Source organism: Pleurodeles waltl, chromosome 2_1 (assembly GCF_031143425.1).
Source record: "Pleurodeles waltl isolate 20211129_DDA chromosome 2_1, aPleWal1.hap1.20221129, whole genome shotgun sequence".
Classification (NCBI taxonomy): Eukaryota; Metazoa; Chordata; class Amphibia; order Caudata; family Salamandridae; genus Pleurodeles; species Pleurodeles waltl.
In genome coordinates, this window is record NC_090438.1 from 753,195,778 (window position 1) to 753,212,747 (window position 16,970).

Sequence of the window (16,970 nt, forward strand, 5' to 3'; positions counted from 1 at the left end):
TGGACCGACCACAGGTGTGTACATTTCACATTCCGACGCGAGACCCGCCATCTCCGCACTCAACCCATCCCTCGTCGACAGTGGAACAAAATCCCCGAAGAGCAACTCTTCTCTGCACTCGCCGTCAACCAACCTACCCTCACCACCGACCCCAACGTCGCAGCCCTCAGCCTCTCGAACTGGATCTCCAACTGCGCAGACAACCTTGCTCCCCTCAGACGCACGCATCAACATGCCACCATCAAAAAACCTCTCTGGTTCTCTGACACCCTCAAAGAATCGAAGAAAACATGTCGCGCCCTCGAGAAGGCCTGGCGCAAGGACCACACCGCCGACAACATGACCGCCCTCAAAAACGCAACCGGCGAACACCACCACCTGATCCGCGCAGCCAAAAGGAACTTTTTCACCGACAGACTGGACAAAAACAGCCACAACAGCAGAGAACTTTTCAGCATCATCAAAGAGTTCTCCAACCCCAACGCCGTCACGCCCTCCCAAGACTTGTGCAACTCCCTTGCCACCTTCTTCCATCGCAAGATCAGCGACCTCCATGACAGCTTCGGACACCAGACCCAACCAAGCATCACCGAACCCACACCCCCGGCCATCACCCTCAACGACTGAACCCACATCAACACTGAAGAAACCAAAACCACCATGAACTCTATCCACTCCGGCGCCCCATCGGACCCCTGCCCTCACTTCATCTTCAATAAAGCCGACGACATCATCGCCCCGCACCTCCAGGCCGTCATCAACTCTTCTTTTTCTTCTGCTACCTTCCCCGAAAGCTGGAAACATGCCGAAGTCAACGCCCTACTAAAGAAACCTACGGCTGACCCTAGCGACCTGAAAAACTTCTGCCCCATCTCGCTCCTCCCCTTCCTTGCCAAGGTAATAGAGAAGACCGTCAACAAACAGCTTACCACCTTCCTGGAAGACAACAACCTGCTCGACCCTTCACAAACCGGATTCCGAACCAACCACAGCACTGAAACCGCCCTCATCTCAGTCACAGACGACATCAGAACCCTGATGGACAACAGTGAAACAGTCGCCCTCATCCTCCTCGACCTCCCGGCTGCCTTCGACACAGTCTGTCACCGCACCCTAATAACCCGCCTCCGCTCCACCGGGATCCAAGGCCAGGCCCTGGACTGGATTGCCTCCTTCCTCTCAAACCGATCTCAAAGAGTTTACCTCCCACCGTTTCGCTCAGACCCCACCGAGATCATCTGCGGCATACCTCAAGGCTCATCGCTCAGCCCGACACTCTTCAATGTCTACATGAGCCCCCTCGCCGACATCGTACGCAAGCACAACATCATCATCACCTCCTACGCCGACGACACCCAACTTATACTCTCCCTCACCAAGGACCCCGCCAGCGCCAAGACCAACCTACAAGAGGGTATGAAGGACGTCGCAGATTGGATGAGGCTCAGCCGCCTAAAGCTGAACTCGGGCAAAATGGAAGTCCTTATCCTCGGCAACACCCCGTCCGCTTGGGACAACTCCTGGTGACCCACGGCCCTCGGCACTGCACAGACCCCCTCAGACCACGCCCGCAACCTCGGCTTCATATTGGACCCTCTTCTCACCATGACCAAGCAAGTCAACGCCGTGTCCTCCGCCTGCTTCCGCATGCTCCGCAAGATCTTCCACTGGATCCCCGCCGACACTAGAAAAACCGTGACCCACGCCCTCGTCACGAGCCGCCTGGACTACGGCAACACCCTCTATGCTGGGACCACCGCTAAACTCCAAAAACGCCTGCAACGTATTCAAAACGCCTCGGCCCGCCTCATCCTCGACGTACCCCGCAACAGCCACATCTCCACACACCTGAGACACCTGCATTGGCTCCCAGTCAGCAAAAGGATCACCTTCCGACTTCTCACCCACGCACACAAAGCCCTCCACAACAAGGGACCGGAATACCTCAACCGTCGCCTCAGCTTCTACGCCCCCACCCGTCTCCTCTGTTCCTCTGGCCTCGCGCTCGCTGCCGTCCCTCGCATCCGCCGCTCCACGGCGGGTGGGAGGTCCTTCTCCTTCCTGGCAGCCAAGACCTGGAACACCCTCCCCACCAGCCTCAGGACCACCCAGGACCACTCCGCATTCCGGAGACTCCTCAAAACCTGGCTTTTCGAGCAGCAGTAACGCCCCCTTCCCCCTAGCGCCTTGAAACCTGCACGGGTGAGTAGCGCGCTTTATAAATGTTAATGATTTGATTTGATTTGATTTTCTGAAGTCTCAGGGACAAAAAGACTTCGGGCCTCATTCTGACTTTGGCGGGCGGCGGAGGCCGCCCGCCAAAGTACCGCCATCAGAATACCGCTGCGCGGCCAAAAGACCGCCGCGGTAATTCTGAGTTTCCCGCTGGGCTGGCGGGCGACCGCCAGAAGGCCGTCCGCCAGCCCAGCGGGAAACCCCCTTCCATGAGGATGCCGGCTCCGAATGGAGCCAGCGGAGTGGAAGGGGTGCGACGGGTGCAGTTGCACCCTTCGTGATTTTCAGTGTCTGCTTGCCAGACACTGAAAATCTTGGTGGGGCCCTGTTACACCCGTTACCGCCAGCCAGGTTCTGGCGGTCACAACCGCCAGAGCCAGGCTGGCGGTCGGAATCCCCATTGCGGCGCTGCCTGCAGCGCTGCCTGCAGCGCCGCCATGGAGGATTCCCCAGGGCAGCGGGAAACCGGCGGGACACCGCCGGTTTTCCGTTTCTGACCGCGGCGGTACCGCCGCGGTCAGAATGCCCATGGATGCACCGCCAGCCTGTTGGCGGTGCATCCGCGGTCGTTGGCCTGGCGGTAGTCTACCGCCAGGGTCAGAATGACCCCCTTCATGTCTTCAAGGAAATTCCTTGTGCACCGAAAACGCCTACCGGATCGATGCAACGCTTGTGACTTTGTCCCGCACGCCCAGGGTTTCCACACATCTTCCCTGGGCGTCAAAAGAACCCCTGATCGCAGTGAGGACCCAAGACTGAGCACTGGAAATCAAAGCAAAGCCCCTTCCAGCATGAAAATAAACAACACATCGTCTGTGCCACGTTGGAAAATCCGATGCGCACCCTATTTGTCCACACATCTCCTCCTCTGCGGTCCGTGCGTGTAATTTTGACGCAAACCAGGTACTTTGTGCACACAAGAGACAATTGTGATTTTTAAGATTTAAAACTCTTCATAACATTGCAAAAGTGATATCTCAACTTATTTATCGTTTTTACCTTAATTTAACTAGATAAATATCATATATTTTTCTAAACCTGTGTGGTGTATTTTTGTGGTGTTTTCACTGTGTTATTGCATGATTTATTGCACAAATACTTTATACATTGCCTTCTAAGTTAAGCCTGACTGCTCAGTGCCAAGCTACCAGAGGATGGGCACAGGATAATATGGATTGTGTGTGACTTACCCTGAGCAGGATTGTGGTTGCTATTTGGACAAAGGTGACACCTCTGCCAACCAGAGACCCCATTTCTAACACCCAGGCATATGTTTATTAACAACTATGCAGCAACCCTATCCCCAGCCTCCCTAGACTGATGTGGCTCAGTCTGCTACGTGACTGATTAGTATTTGCCAATCTGATGGGGAAAAAAGGGGAGCCCTAGTTCGTGGTCAATCCAGGATGGGGGTGCCCACAGTTCGACAGGCTGAAGCTTAAGGAATCCCCATGGTAAGGCTTAGCCAACACAGCCAAGGAGCTGCATCCTCCACCCCCACAGTATTTCCTTCCAGTGGGAATCGTGGGTTGCCCATGACCTTGTGCCTGTGAAGAAATCTGCAGCCCGAGATGAGGACATCAGGCTGTCTGAGGCGCCTACTTGTCCTCCTCTGCGGCAAAACTGTGTATTGGGGTGGGTCGGTGAGCGCCATCCATGAAAACCACACGGACTGTCAGGATAGTGGGTATGATTTCCACCCACGTCTGAATAGTGGGGGCGTATGAACACATTTTAATAGATCCTGCGGAAAAAATATAATTGTGTTTGTGTGTCAACAGATTCAATAAAGTAGGCAGTTGAAGACTTTGCCAATGTATATCAAAACTGGTTTCAACTAGGCACAGAGCCCCTTCCAGGTATTAAAAAGTTACGTTTTTAACAGTTGAAAGAAGCCCTCGCTGTTTATTTTTGGACTGAGTAATTTATAGTTTGACAATGACTAGTGCAGACCTCAAAGAATACAATGCGATCGGTTTTGTCAACGAATGACAGTTTCTCCAATTTTGATTTTATGTTACTGTGCATTTAAAAATAGCACCAAGGAGACTTTATTTCAGGATATAATGCTGCATGTTAACTGGAGTGTTACTAGGGAATTTGTTCAAGGTCCGAGTTGCAAAGTTGTAAGTGACTTCGATGACTTGCAGAATTTTGCCTGTCATTAGTTAACCTCCTCTGTCCACTTCTGAGTATTGTGCATTTTGCCGGCATTCTTATGTGGATTTTTGAGTCGTTCCGCTCGCACGTGTTCGTTTGATATCGCTGACACTGGAGTTGTTTAAAGCACCCTTCCTAATCATTGGTAGGGGTTTCCCAAAAGTTATTTGATGGCAGACAGGCCAGAGTTTCAGATCATTTGAAAACGAGCTACAGAATCTATAGAAATCATCTGTGCCGCATGTGCTAATCTAGGCGAGACAGGCTGTTTAATTCTTCTTTGCTCGCTGGAGTCACTATAAATTGTGTTTGGTCGTAATTGATCAGAGAATGTAGAGTACAAATCGTTTTTTGTGAAAAAGAGCTGAAACAAGCTAAATCAAAACTTTAATTTTAAAATAGGAAACGGTAATCACACCCTGTTTTTTCATTTAATTACAGAGGCATTTTGATGGCAGTCGTTTGCAGTACAAGTACAATGCGGCAGGGACAGATCTCTGCACAAGAGTGAGATCTACAAGGTTAGTATCGCCCTCTATACAGGAAATGCCAAACCTACCAGTATTTCGTCGAGAGCATTACAACATCAAGGAAGTGGGTGGGGGTAGCAGAGCTCAGCAAACAAGATGATAACATCTTGAAAACTCTCATTTCTGGCAAAAGACTAGTCTGTGATGCTAAACCGATGGTGTAATTTGTCCGTGATGGACACCCACTGGATCGCAAAGAGCTGGGGTTAAGTCACTTTTCCGCTACCAGTCAAGCACATACGTTGATAAAGCTCTTTTTGAACAGTTGAGAAATTATGAGCTGTGGGAAGTCACAATAGCTAAGCAAAGAGGGATAATTTATCAGCCAGGATCTCAAACATTTCTGTATAATCTGCCGTTGCTCTTGTGGAAAGTGGTTCACGGGGGTGTCAATGAGACAGTAACACTGTTCTCACCATGTGTTCGATGCACTAAATTAAGAGGTGAAGAGCATCATGACCCACTTGAGGCTACATATGTATTACATGATTGGGTGGTTTTATTCCCTAGCAACTAAAGGTGAAAGGGAGTTGATGGCAACTATGCTTTTAGTGACTTCGTCATAACAGACTTGGGGCAATGGGCCGTCCGGTCAGGATAAAATTTAGCAATATCAGACAGCGAAAGATAACAGCGGTGAAGAAATTTTAAATGTAATAGTTTGTGTCAATAGTTTACCAAGATGCGTGGAATATGGGTGCAGCATAAGCACACATCTTGTCAGTGAGGGGAACGCCCAGGTTTCCCACCCAGACCTCTCAAACTAGAGTTGTCGTGTCCGGCTTCATGGCAAGGCTCAGTTGATACAGCCTAGATATTAATCAGGCAATCACCTCCCGTATCTGTCACTACGTGTGTTAGTGGAGGAAAATCCTCAGGAACTGGTGGGTAAGATTGGAGAAGGGATCTTAGAGTATTATGCAATCTCCGAAAAACAAAGAGGTCCATGGGGGAGACCGGCTGTTGGTGCTGGCCAGTCACAAGCTGCAGAACATGCACTAGAGTTTCCCGGGTGAAGTGGAGCCACGAGTTGTTATGCAGTGGAAGGGCAGTGGAGTAGAGGGTTTCACCACCCAGCGTAATCTGTGACATGCCCAGTAGGTCGTGGACACGGTTTGGATGTCATGGAGGTCCAATGGGACACCCTTTGGTAATTGTTGTGTATGGAGGAGGCCTCCTAGTTGGTCACACTCTGGCCTCCGGTACAGAACATGGGCATCCGGGTGGTACCACCAATGTGCATATTGACATTGGGCAGCAAGATAATAAAGGTAAAAGTCAGGGACTCCAAATCCCCCACCTTCAGTATGAAAAGTTAAGGTGTCCCAGAAGTCCTGGGGGGCGATCCTCCTGCACACATCAAGCGTAAAAGATGGCCTCGAATGGTACAAAAAAACTCCTTTGTCGGTGGTATTGGGACAGTCAAAAAAAGGTATAAAAGGAACAAAAGAATCACCATTTCGATTATGGCCGCCCATTCCGCCATGGATAGTGGGAGTCTTGCCCACCAGGTCACCTGGGCATCGAGGTTTGCTTTTGTCGGGCCATAATTGAGTTGTATTATTTGGTTCTTATCTCTGTGTAGTTGGATACCTAGATACTTAGGGGGTTATTACAACTTTGGGGGAGGTGTTAATCCGTCCCAAAAGTGACGGTAAAGTGACGGATATACCACCAGCCGTATTACGAGTTCCATAGGATATAATGGACTCGTAATACGGCTGGTGGTATATCCGTCACTTTACCGTCACTTTTGGGACGGATTAACACCTCCTCCAAAGTTGTAATAACCCCCTTAGTGTCCTCCACGGACCATCGGAAAGGATATTCCTCAGATATGGGTTGGGCAGCGTCAGTTAAGGGAAAGAGTTTCCATTTGGCCCAATTATTCTGCAGGCCCAAAAGATTACCATAGCGAGATATTTCTTGCATAATAGGAGCAAGATTGTCAGCAGGGTGCCGAACAAAGAGCAGAATGTCGCCTGCATAAAGAGAGAGCAACAGGGGCCATGGGTAAGTTGAAGACCTCTATAAGCGTGGTGGGATTTCAAGTAATGGACCAGCCGGTCCATTGCAAGGATAACGAGGAGAGGGGATGGGGGCACTCCTGTCGGGTACCTCGTGTGATGTGGAATGTATTGGTAATCGAGCCATTTACTCAAATTCAGGTGATCTGATCAGTATATAACAGCATGATTATGGATAGGAAAGGGGGGGGGAATATCCAGCCTACTCAAGACAGCTGTCTGAAAAGGCCATTCTAAAAAATCAAAAGCTTTCTCGGCGTCCAATAGGGCCATGACTGCAGGGATGACTGGTGCTATCCTAAGTAAAACTGCAAATATGGTTCGAAAATGAATGAAACAAATTAAAAATAAATAATCCTAATTTAAGGTGCGATCTTCACCTCGTGCCTCAACCATACCATGCTAAGGCGACCTTAAATTACGCACCCACCTCTTCGCACTGAAAAGAACACAATTGAGAATATAAAACAATAAGTACATCATACACAGATACCCTCCCCATCATATATTCTTTCTTTCAACCCATTTCATGTCAAGACCGGAGGCTAGCATTATACATTAATCTTTTATTGTACTCCATGCAGCACTTTAAAGCAAACTTTTAACCATACTTAAAATTCTAGAATTAGAACCACCACTACAATTTATATAAAAAGTCCAGCAGCCATCTTCCTCTTTTTTGCTTGCTGCTCCTTGCCACTTGTTTCTGTTTGCATTGTTTAGAGATGTGTTAACTTGTGTTTAATTTGTGATACAGTGTATTATTTTGACATGTTAATACATTGTGGTAAGTTATATATTTGTTATTTTAGCTGTTTAGCAGTTCTTGTAGTGAATTTCCCAATTTACCAGATACTTTAGACGTACATTAGAACAGTAAATGTAAGTTTTTTTTTTTTTGAAAAAAACATTTGTAGAGTGTTTTTGAAGGTATTTTTAAAGATTTCTTGCCTGTGGTAGCCCTAGCGCACCGCTCGCTTGGCGTTGTGAACAAGGGTGAGGAAATCAGACTCAGCGCAAGTCATTTTCACCTCGTGCTGAAGTGAGGGCCATGCATTCAGCTTATTCTTTATGTGCACAGAAAGCGAGTGTGCCCTGAGGGAACGTGTGGTCTCGGAGGTTCCTGATTACAGTGACATCATACGTTGTGCGCATGTGACAGCGTCACCTGATCAGGCAGTCATTTTGGTTGGTATACGGTTGTCAAGGGAATTGATGTCTCCAGCAGCCATATTTGTAAAGCAGAAACACGAGGCGGGTTTGTGCTTTCGTTACCTCTCATTTCCAAACAGAATTTTGAGATGGACGTTGCGAGAGTGTGAAGAAGAGGTTTTGCTATCAAATTACATAAAAAAAGAAATATATATTTTACAGGCTTTGTGTTTAGCTGAATGAGGATTTGTTTTTTACTTCATAAAGATGAGTGAGGAAAGAGGTCCTTCAGAAGTTGATAGTAATGATAATGCTTTTAAAAAGATGGCTTTAGATGAGGTGAGGACCTCAGTAAAAGATATTATGGAATCTGTTATGAAGAGTAAAAGGAAGGGTAAGGATTTTTCAGATAAAGATCTTGGTCTCTGAAGGAGGAGGATGCAAATAAAAATACGGGGTCAGGAAAGAAAAAGATAAAGAGGAAAACTATTGAAATTGAGAAAAATTATATTTTTTTTATCTTGGCAGAAGTGTGGTCTAGGCACTGTGGCACAGGAGTGTCCAGCGCGGCACACATGAGATTCAGTGAAAACATGATGATATAAACTCCTATAACCAGGAGGGAGACAGTTGTGATGAGTTCGTTTTGGACAACTACGAGGATGATGTTTGGGATCTAGACTACGATAAGGAAGGAGATAGGAATTGTGAAGGATCCTCAAGCTGTAGATATGTTCAGTCTTGATATGATAAGGCACCCTAGAAGTGCCGATTGGTGGCCTTTGACACATGTATCTGATTTTATAAAATTATGGATAAGACGGCCATTGGAGAAAGAGGCAAGAGCTATGAAGAAAGCAGAATGTTCTTGTCCAGTAATTGAGAATAAGGCCTATATGACCTGAGATTTAGACCCAAATCTGAATAGTTTTCTTATTACATTGGGTCATGACCCCAGAAAGGGTCTAGAAAGAGAACTCAAACAGTGTCAAGATAGACTGCTGGACGCAATTGGTCCACTACTGGATATGGCTGAGGAAGCTAAGTCTAAGTTAGTCTCTGTAGATACAGAGTTGTTTAGAGGTTGGTCAAAGAGAGCAGTTTGTTTCATTTGATGGCAGAAAGGGGGAAAGCAATCATCATGGGCATTAGTCCTAAGCAAGGGGACTGTGCTAAGAAAGGAGCAGAGTGAAGACCTAAAAGAGTGTTTTTTTGGGTATGCCTTTGTGAAAGGTATGGAGAAGTATATTTTCACTTTCACAACTTGATAAGACTCTGAGTTCTTTGAGTAGACTTTTTGAGTGACGTGTTTATGTGAGGGCAGGAGCAGTAGAGTTGTCAACAGTTCCTATATTATATCAGGAGAATACCCCTTCATAGCATCCCAATTCAGGCACCTACAACAACTGCCTTTGCATAGTTCAGACCTACCCAGAACCCCATGATGTCACATAAGCTGCATTTTGCCAGCATCCCGTAGCCAAAGATGAGCTTCACAGAGCTCAGAAGATTGCACAAGTACGCACTATAACTCACCTTTAAAGAACAACCTTTAAAACACAACCCTTAAAAAACATAACCCATATCCCCTTTTTTCACAACAGTATGCCTCAGTACCCTCCCCAACACTTCACACCATACACACAACAACACAACAGAGACTACACACAACACTACATAAACGCAAGACAAAAAGATAAAGTACTAACTCAACTACCTTACTGGCAATGAAGATCATCCACAAGAGTAATCCCCCAAATAGCCAGACAGCCTCCTTGACTGTACCTTCCTGACACCAGACAATCCAGCATCACTAACACCTGCACCCACTCAAATTTGATCACTGTTGGCCTCACTACCCTGAAAATCACCATAATTTATGAGCAACCACCCAGAGAAATTCTGTTACCCTCCTAGGGATACATTCAAGGTACCACCCTTCTGATACAACACAACCCTTCCTAAGTTCCATGTTTGACCGTTCTCCAAACTGACCCAATTACTTCCCACTTCCATCACCTTGAACAGGCCAAGAAAAAAGGACAAACCTCTATCCACACCTCCAGGTTTAACTTTCACCTAATCAGCCTGTGGGATTCACCTTGTGACACTCCTACAGTTCTCTGGTTACCACCAACCATCCACATTCAAGAGGGAGCCAACATAGAACAAAGGTGTCTCCCCTGCATCATTTCAAATGGCTTTTTACTCAAGCTAGTATTTACTGTGGTGGGATGAGCCCAGAGCATATCTTTGATGGAATCCTGAATTGACAATCCTACAGTATACCCCATTTCCATAGTTCTTTTGATCAACCTGTTGACCCTATCAACCTAACCGTTACTTTGGGGATTGTACAACGATGTACACACATGCTTTACCCCCAAATCCTCTAAGAGCTTAATCTCCAAAGAGATGAGTTGGGTGCCATTGTCCGCAAGCAAGATCGAAGGAATCCTTTCCCTTCAGAACACCTCGCCTAGGACGGCTATAGTAGATCTGGTACTGATAGACCTTATAAAAACTACTTCAGCCCACCTGGTTTTGGCATCCAGTATGACTACAGCAAACATTTCCTGATCAGGTAAGAAAACAAAAGGACCTATGCAATCCAAACAGATCTTTCTACAAACGTCCTTACCTTCCTCCATCTGCCGATCCTGGGCAGAGATTCCTAAGTAAACTCACAAATGTTTTTTAGATGAATTGCATAAACCACATCTCTGCACCCATGTTTTCACCTGGCCATCCAAGAGCGGTCACCAGAATTTTTTCCCTCAACCTCTTCAGTGTGAATGTCTGACCCAGATGACCTTCTCCTCATGTGCCAAATGTACTAGCTTGGGTCGCCCTCAAATCAGTGCCATCACCTTGTAAGGATAACTCCTCCAGAACCTTATGAAAGGTCCGAGTGCCTCCGGCACAGAGCTTTCCCTCCACATATTTCTCTGACCAGTTCAACTACCGCTTTGAACATGCTGTCACTCGCCATCACCCTCATCCACTCCGCCTGGAGATGCAACCCCCTAGCCCATCAATGACATCTGTCACATTAGCCACCACCTCCTCTGTATAAAAATCTCTCATCTTCAGCAGCTTTATCGGGCAGCCTTGACAAACAATTCGCTACTTTGTTTAGAACATACCCTAATCTTACATTCAAAATCCTGCAGTTTCACCACCAACCTGGCAAATCAGCCTGAGCAGTTTTTTGTTCCCTCCAGCCCCAAAACCTTGTGTAAGGGGTTGCGATTTGTTCTCAAGAGTGTCTGACTTCCCCAAAAAGCCCAAGCCGCCACCAGTGCCTCCCGCTCTATAACGGAGTAGTTTCTCTCGGCCTCCGACAAGGGGTGCGAGGCAAATGCTACATTCTTCTCCACATGCCCATGCACTTGTGACATTACTGCCCCAATCCCAACCGCACTGGCATCGACCGTCATCAGTTTTCAAACTGCTCGGGAACGGCATTAGAACTTCTTCAATGGCAGTATCAATCTTGATAAACATGGAAGGAGCTTGCTGTTCCTGTCCCAATGAAAATGTTCTCCCTTTCCTCAACAGGAGTCTCAACATTCTGTCTTATGGGCAAAGTCATGGAAAATTTGGAGTAATACTTAACCAAGTCCATAAATGATCATAGTTTGTCTTTGTCATTGGGTGCCTCAGCATTCACTACAGGCCTCACTTCTAGTTATCAAGTACCCTAGGTACTCCACTTCCTGCTGCAAAGATTTGCACTTTTCCCTTCGTAATGTTAACCCTGCTTTACCAACCTGAGACAACACTTCACCCAAGGCCCCATAATGTACTTCAGCGCATTCCACAAAAAACAAAATGTTGTCTAGGAAAAACACAATAGTAGAGACACCAGACATCAAGTTGATGATCAGTCGGTGGAAAACACTTGTCACAGAGCACAAGCCAAACGGCACAAGCCAAACGTCAGTCTCTTAAATTGAAATATGCCTTCTGATGATATAAAGGCGTTAAAGTGCCTGGAGTCTGGATGAAGTTGCACTTGGTGGTAGTCCATCACCACATTTTCATTAGGACTACATAAGTCCACACAGAATCTCAAAGAATCATCTGATGACTTTGTGATGGCAGCTGGTGAAAGCCATTCAGTAGCCTCCACATGCTGTATCACGTCATCCTCAATCATCTGCTCCAGAATTCCCTTCACGTTATGTCTTAAAGCAAAGGGTACCTTCCTTACTGCGTGTTTTTCACCACTGCATTCTTCCTTATCTTAATCTCATGCATATACTGCTTATTGGCCCGTAAACCTGTTCTCAAATACTCCATCATGTTGTTTCAAACTTTCATGCAAATCTTCATCTCCCACCACCATCACCTGGTTGACTGCTCTCCGATTAACCGCTATATGCAAGTCATACTGGTGTATCCATGCAAGGACGGTTGGTCCCTCATCTGTCACATACACCTTCCCATTTGTCATCCTGCCCCCAATCTTGATACCTACTCTCCTGTATCCAACCACCCCAATGTTTTCTCCGTGATAGCCTTTCAAAACCACACTAGTGGGTTGTAAGGAACCATTCGGCTACACCAAGTCACACAGATGTTTATGTATAATTGTGTGTAATAACCCAGAATCCCCAATCAAGGATACCACTTCACTGTTTGTTAAAATCAGCCTTGGTGCGCGTTGTCCACTTCCAATCTTTACTCTTTTCTTTGCGTTCATTGTCTTTGACCCGTGTTCTCCCTCATCATCCTCCACCACAGCAACCTTTTTGCTAAGTGCTTAACACATTCATGCAAAGTCTCCTTTTTTTCTGCACTTATGACTGTCCTTGTCTACTGCAAAGCAATTTTTTAAATCCCTGATATGGTATGTGCTTCCACATCTGTAGCATGCAAGAGGCAAACCTTTTACAGGATAGGTAGTTGTGCCTGATGTTATCGCACCACCTGCTGCTAATAAGATTGGTGGTATGTAACTCCTTCCTAACTGCATTGACCATGGTCTAATCATCTTCCCCTATCTCAACAGAAAATTTGTTACAACCTTCATTCCTATGCATTTCTCTCATACATCTTTCAGATTCTTCCACCACATTAGCTATAGTAATCGATTCTTTTGAAGATGGATTGCTGGCCCCCCACAAACGTTCTTGCATTTTTTTTGCTGCTACGTTGAACAATTATCTGATCTCATGTTAATTCTTCAGTCATTTGACCAAATTGATTCGTAGCAGCTAATTTGCGTAACCTGGCCACACAATCATCAACTGATCCTGTTGGATGTTGAGGTTGGATATAAAACTTGCGCCAAATGTTTACAGTCTTGGCAAATCTCTTTAGGTGTTGTATTTTGGCTTCCTTGTAAACATCTTAAAATTTAATTCCTTGGTTATCACGAGCTGGTGGGAGATATTTAAAATCATGTTGGCCCTCCTTTCCTCAAAGGACCCAATGACAGTGTTTTTTTCATATTGAAGTAAAACTGGTTCCTTCCAAAGCAAATAAATAATTTTCAACAACGTCTATCCAATCCTCCAATTCAATAGGCAGAGCGCCAGGAAGCATTGAAAGTGTTGGCGGCGTGACTATGGACTGACTTAAATTTATTTTGGCACTGCACAGATGTAACTTAAACCTTATGTAAATTGGTCTTAGAGGTTTGAAGCAATTTAATTACTGACCACAATACCCCTGAACATCACTGAGTGGCAGGCTGTGAACATGCAAATAGAACTAGTTGATGTTTTAATGAACCCGGAAAAGACGCTGAAGAGAGGAATAAAGCTGAGAGACGGAGATCCCTGGCTACTGAGTGAAGACTTAAAAAGGTGAGCAGATCACTGGTCCTAGTGGAAATGTGCTGATTTTCGATGTTTGCGCTTATGCAAATCTCTGTAACAAGTGAAGCCTTTTAAAGGTGAGAGGATCCCCGCTCTTCATGGCTAACGCACTGATTCTAACTAAACTTGCAGCGTTTGGTTGTCAACACTGTTGTGTGCCTTCCTTTCACACGATTGCTCCCATTATTTGAAGCACGTAGGCTGGCTTGATGTGCATTGCGCGCCACTCATGGCTGCTCTTCTCTGCTTCTTGCTTTGCGTGCTTCATGTGCTTGAAGAGCCGCTCTTTGCCACGTGCAGGGTCTCGCCTGAGTGTCACACCTACTTGCCATAGTTTATAGAGGCATACGGGTGCTTCCCTTCTCTGTGCCAGCGCTCAGTAGAATAAACAGCCAGTTGTAATATAGCGGGTGATGTTGGCAGTTTTAAGAGCTTTTCCTGTACCTTTTAGGCACCTTTCAAAATACACCCAGGGCTTGGAACAACAGAGCTCTGCTCTGCGCAGGGTAGACTAACAAGTATCACATCATGGCCTACTGTGATGTACATGTTAACTGCCAAGAGCTGATCCTCAGCTTGGTACGAAGCACAGTACATGAGGCCGTCACAGCTGAGTTGTTCTGCCTTACTTCTCAAAGGAGTTCTCCTGAGAGTCGGCAGATACTTGACCAAAGCAATGTAGTAAACTCACTGGACACAGTAAAGTTGCCAACAGGTTCTTTTATTCTGGTTGGAGAAAACCTCTTCACAGCATCTCAAGCCAGGCACATACAACAACTGCCTTGATGTCATAGGAGCTCATATAACCAGCATTCCATTTGACAGAGCTTCGCTTCGCAGAGCTCAGAAAATTATACAAGTACACATTATAACAGTCCCATTATGTTTTTTTGTAAAAAAGAATATTAAAGTTACAGTTTACATTCAATTTGATGTTTTTTTTTCTCCAGAGAATCAATAAGGTTGGAAATCTGCAAGATAGGAGAGAAGAGTGGAGATATGGAACACTTTGTTATTTTTTGTTTTTCCAGTTCAAAAAATGTTAGCCTTGGAGCAGCTGTAAAGAGGCGAATAGCACCTGCTTTTGGGTTTCTATAGACAGTATCGGTGGTTATAATTCTAGAATTTTAAGTATGGTTAAAAGTTTATTTTAAAGGGCTGAATTGAATAGCAATAAAAATGAATGCATAATGCTAGTCCCTGTGTCCTTAATGAAATCCAGATTCTCTGATCATAAAACTAGGATAATCTACATTCTTCATCACACACTGGTTTATTATAGGAAAGCCAATAAAAATATATTTATCAACCTTAACTCCAATTCAGCTTTATTTTGCATTTAAGGAAAAAATTGAAAGGGACAAGGGAAAGCATAATGATCACTGTTTAAGTACAGAGGAGGAGGGCGGATGCCACAGCTATGGAAAATTTATTTTAAGAAGAAAGATGTTTTTTGACTAATTTGCAAGTTTACAAAAAAGTTTAACAGAATCTTGAATATGCAATGAATGGTTAAGTTACAGTTTCCATTGAAAAGGTTTTTTTTTTATTTCCTTATTAGTAGAGCACTGTTTGACTCGTTCAGACAAAATGTGGCAGACATTTCACATGTTTAGCTAATTTATAGTATATCAGTGTTTGTGCTGATGCAGATGGTGCACAAAAAAAGTTATAATTTTCTAAAAAAAAGTTGGCCATATTGGACACATCTGCATTTGGTAGACTTTTAGCAAGTAAATCTCAGTCCAGGAATTTCAAAATTGGTAAAGGTACATTTTCTAAACAAAGTTATATTTTATGATCATGAACAGTTCTCGGTCCATTCCAAAATGTTTAAAAAATATTCTTAAATTGTCATATTGCTAGTCATAGTGCTCTTGTCAGAATAACAGATTCCCCTTGTGTCTGTGTTGGGATTTTCTATCCGGTCTAACTGGATTTGTATCTCATAAGATGATATTAGCTACAAGATAACAGAAGCTAGCGGAATTTCATTTATTTAAGGTAAGTAAAAATAAATAACTGACCTTTCTAGGAAATGTTGGGTCCAGAATTTTGGAGAACTAGATCGGTCTACCCTGAAATCTTACATTCATCTTTTCTTTTATTAATTCCTATCCATGTGACCATAACGATTCATTCTAATTTTTGTGGGTGTCTGATTTTTTTTTTTCAGGATACCTGGAGAACTCTTGGAATGGGCTGTCAAGATTGTTTGTAATTCCAAAGAGCAAGGACTGTGATTCATTTTTTTTTTTAAATAAAAGATGATTTATTTATTTTAAAGCAAAGTTAGTTATGTATTTTTATGCAAAAGACGTTGCTGCTGTTTCATTAAAAACTGCTGTTAAGATGTTATATGTGCTTATGTAACACCTCTAAAACTTTATAAGTATAAATAAACATTTCTAAAAGCACTAAACTGTTTCTCAATCTTTGTTTCCTGTATGATCACATGATATGTTTTCCCATGGCCAAGAGCAACTATTAGGGATGCAGAGATGAAGTAGCACCAAGTGTACGTATTTCCCCTTCAAGGTTAGGATCAGGCCTAACAGACTTTTATGCTGTAAACCTTTAGAATCCTTGAATCAGGTGGATCTCAGGTGCATAATAAACAACTCGGCACTAAATATGTCTAAGTTTTTAATGAGCAATGGAAACAACACACACCTCAATATAAGACATATTCATAACAGGAAATGAACACACCAAGCATAGGGCACACCGACCAAGAGAGAACTACACACAATCTTTACTCCATTCAGGGGCATGGCAGTTGCAAATCCTCCTGCCAGTGTGCACAAAGCTTGTTGAAAAAACTGTCACTTGAACCAATATTTTCACAATGTTTCTGTCCTGTAATGTCTTATGTCACTACTGAAGCACCAAACTTGGGAAAGCTTTTCTACCAAGGCTGGCCATATCGAACATTACTTGCAACTTGCACTTTTCTCAATTGTTCCTGACCTCCACATGAGCTTTATTCACATACAAACACCTGTCACCATTTCTAGGGATCAGTGGCAGATATCAAA

The 16,970-nt window shown here is 44.7% G+C and overlaps 1 protein-coding gene across 4 annotated transcripts in view; it reads left to right on the top strand.

The window, feature by feature from the left end:
* The window catches only part of ACD (ACD shelterin complex subunit and telomerase recruitment factor), a 501,602-nt gene extending 485,254 nt beyond the window's left edge, over positions 1-16,348 (top strand). For all 4 annotated transcript variants that reach the window (XM_069217682.1, XM_069217690.1, XM_069217698.1 and 1 more), the window contains exons 13-14: positions 4,837-4,916; positions 16,109-16,348. In XM_069217682.1, coding sequence (XP_069073783.1) covers positions 4,837-4,916; positions 16,109-16,175 — 147 coding nt within the window. In that variant the 3' untranslated portion in view covers positions 16,176-16,348. The remainder of the gene's footprint in view (positions 1-4,836; positions 4,917-16,108) is intronic.
* The last annotated feature ends 622 nt before the right edge of the window (positions 16,349-16,970 follow it).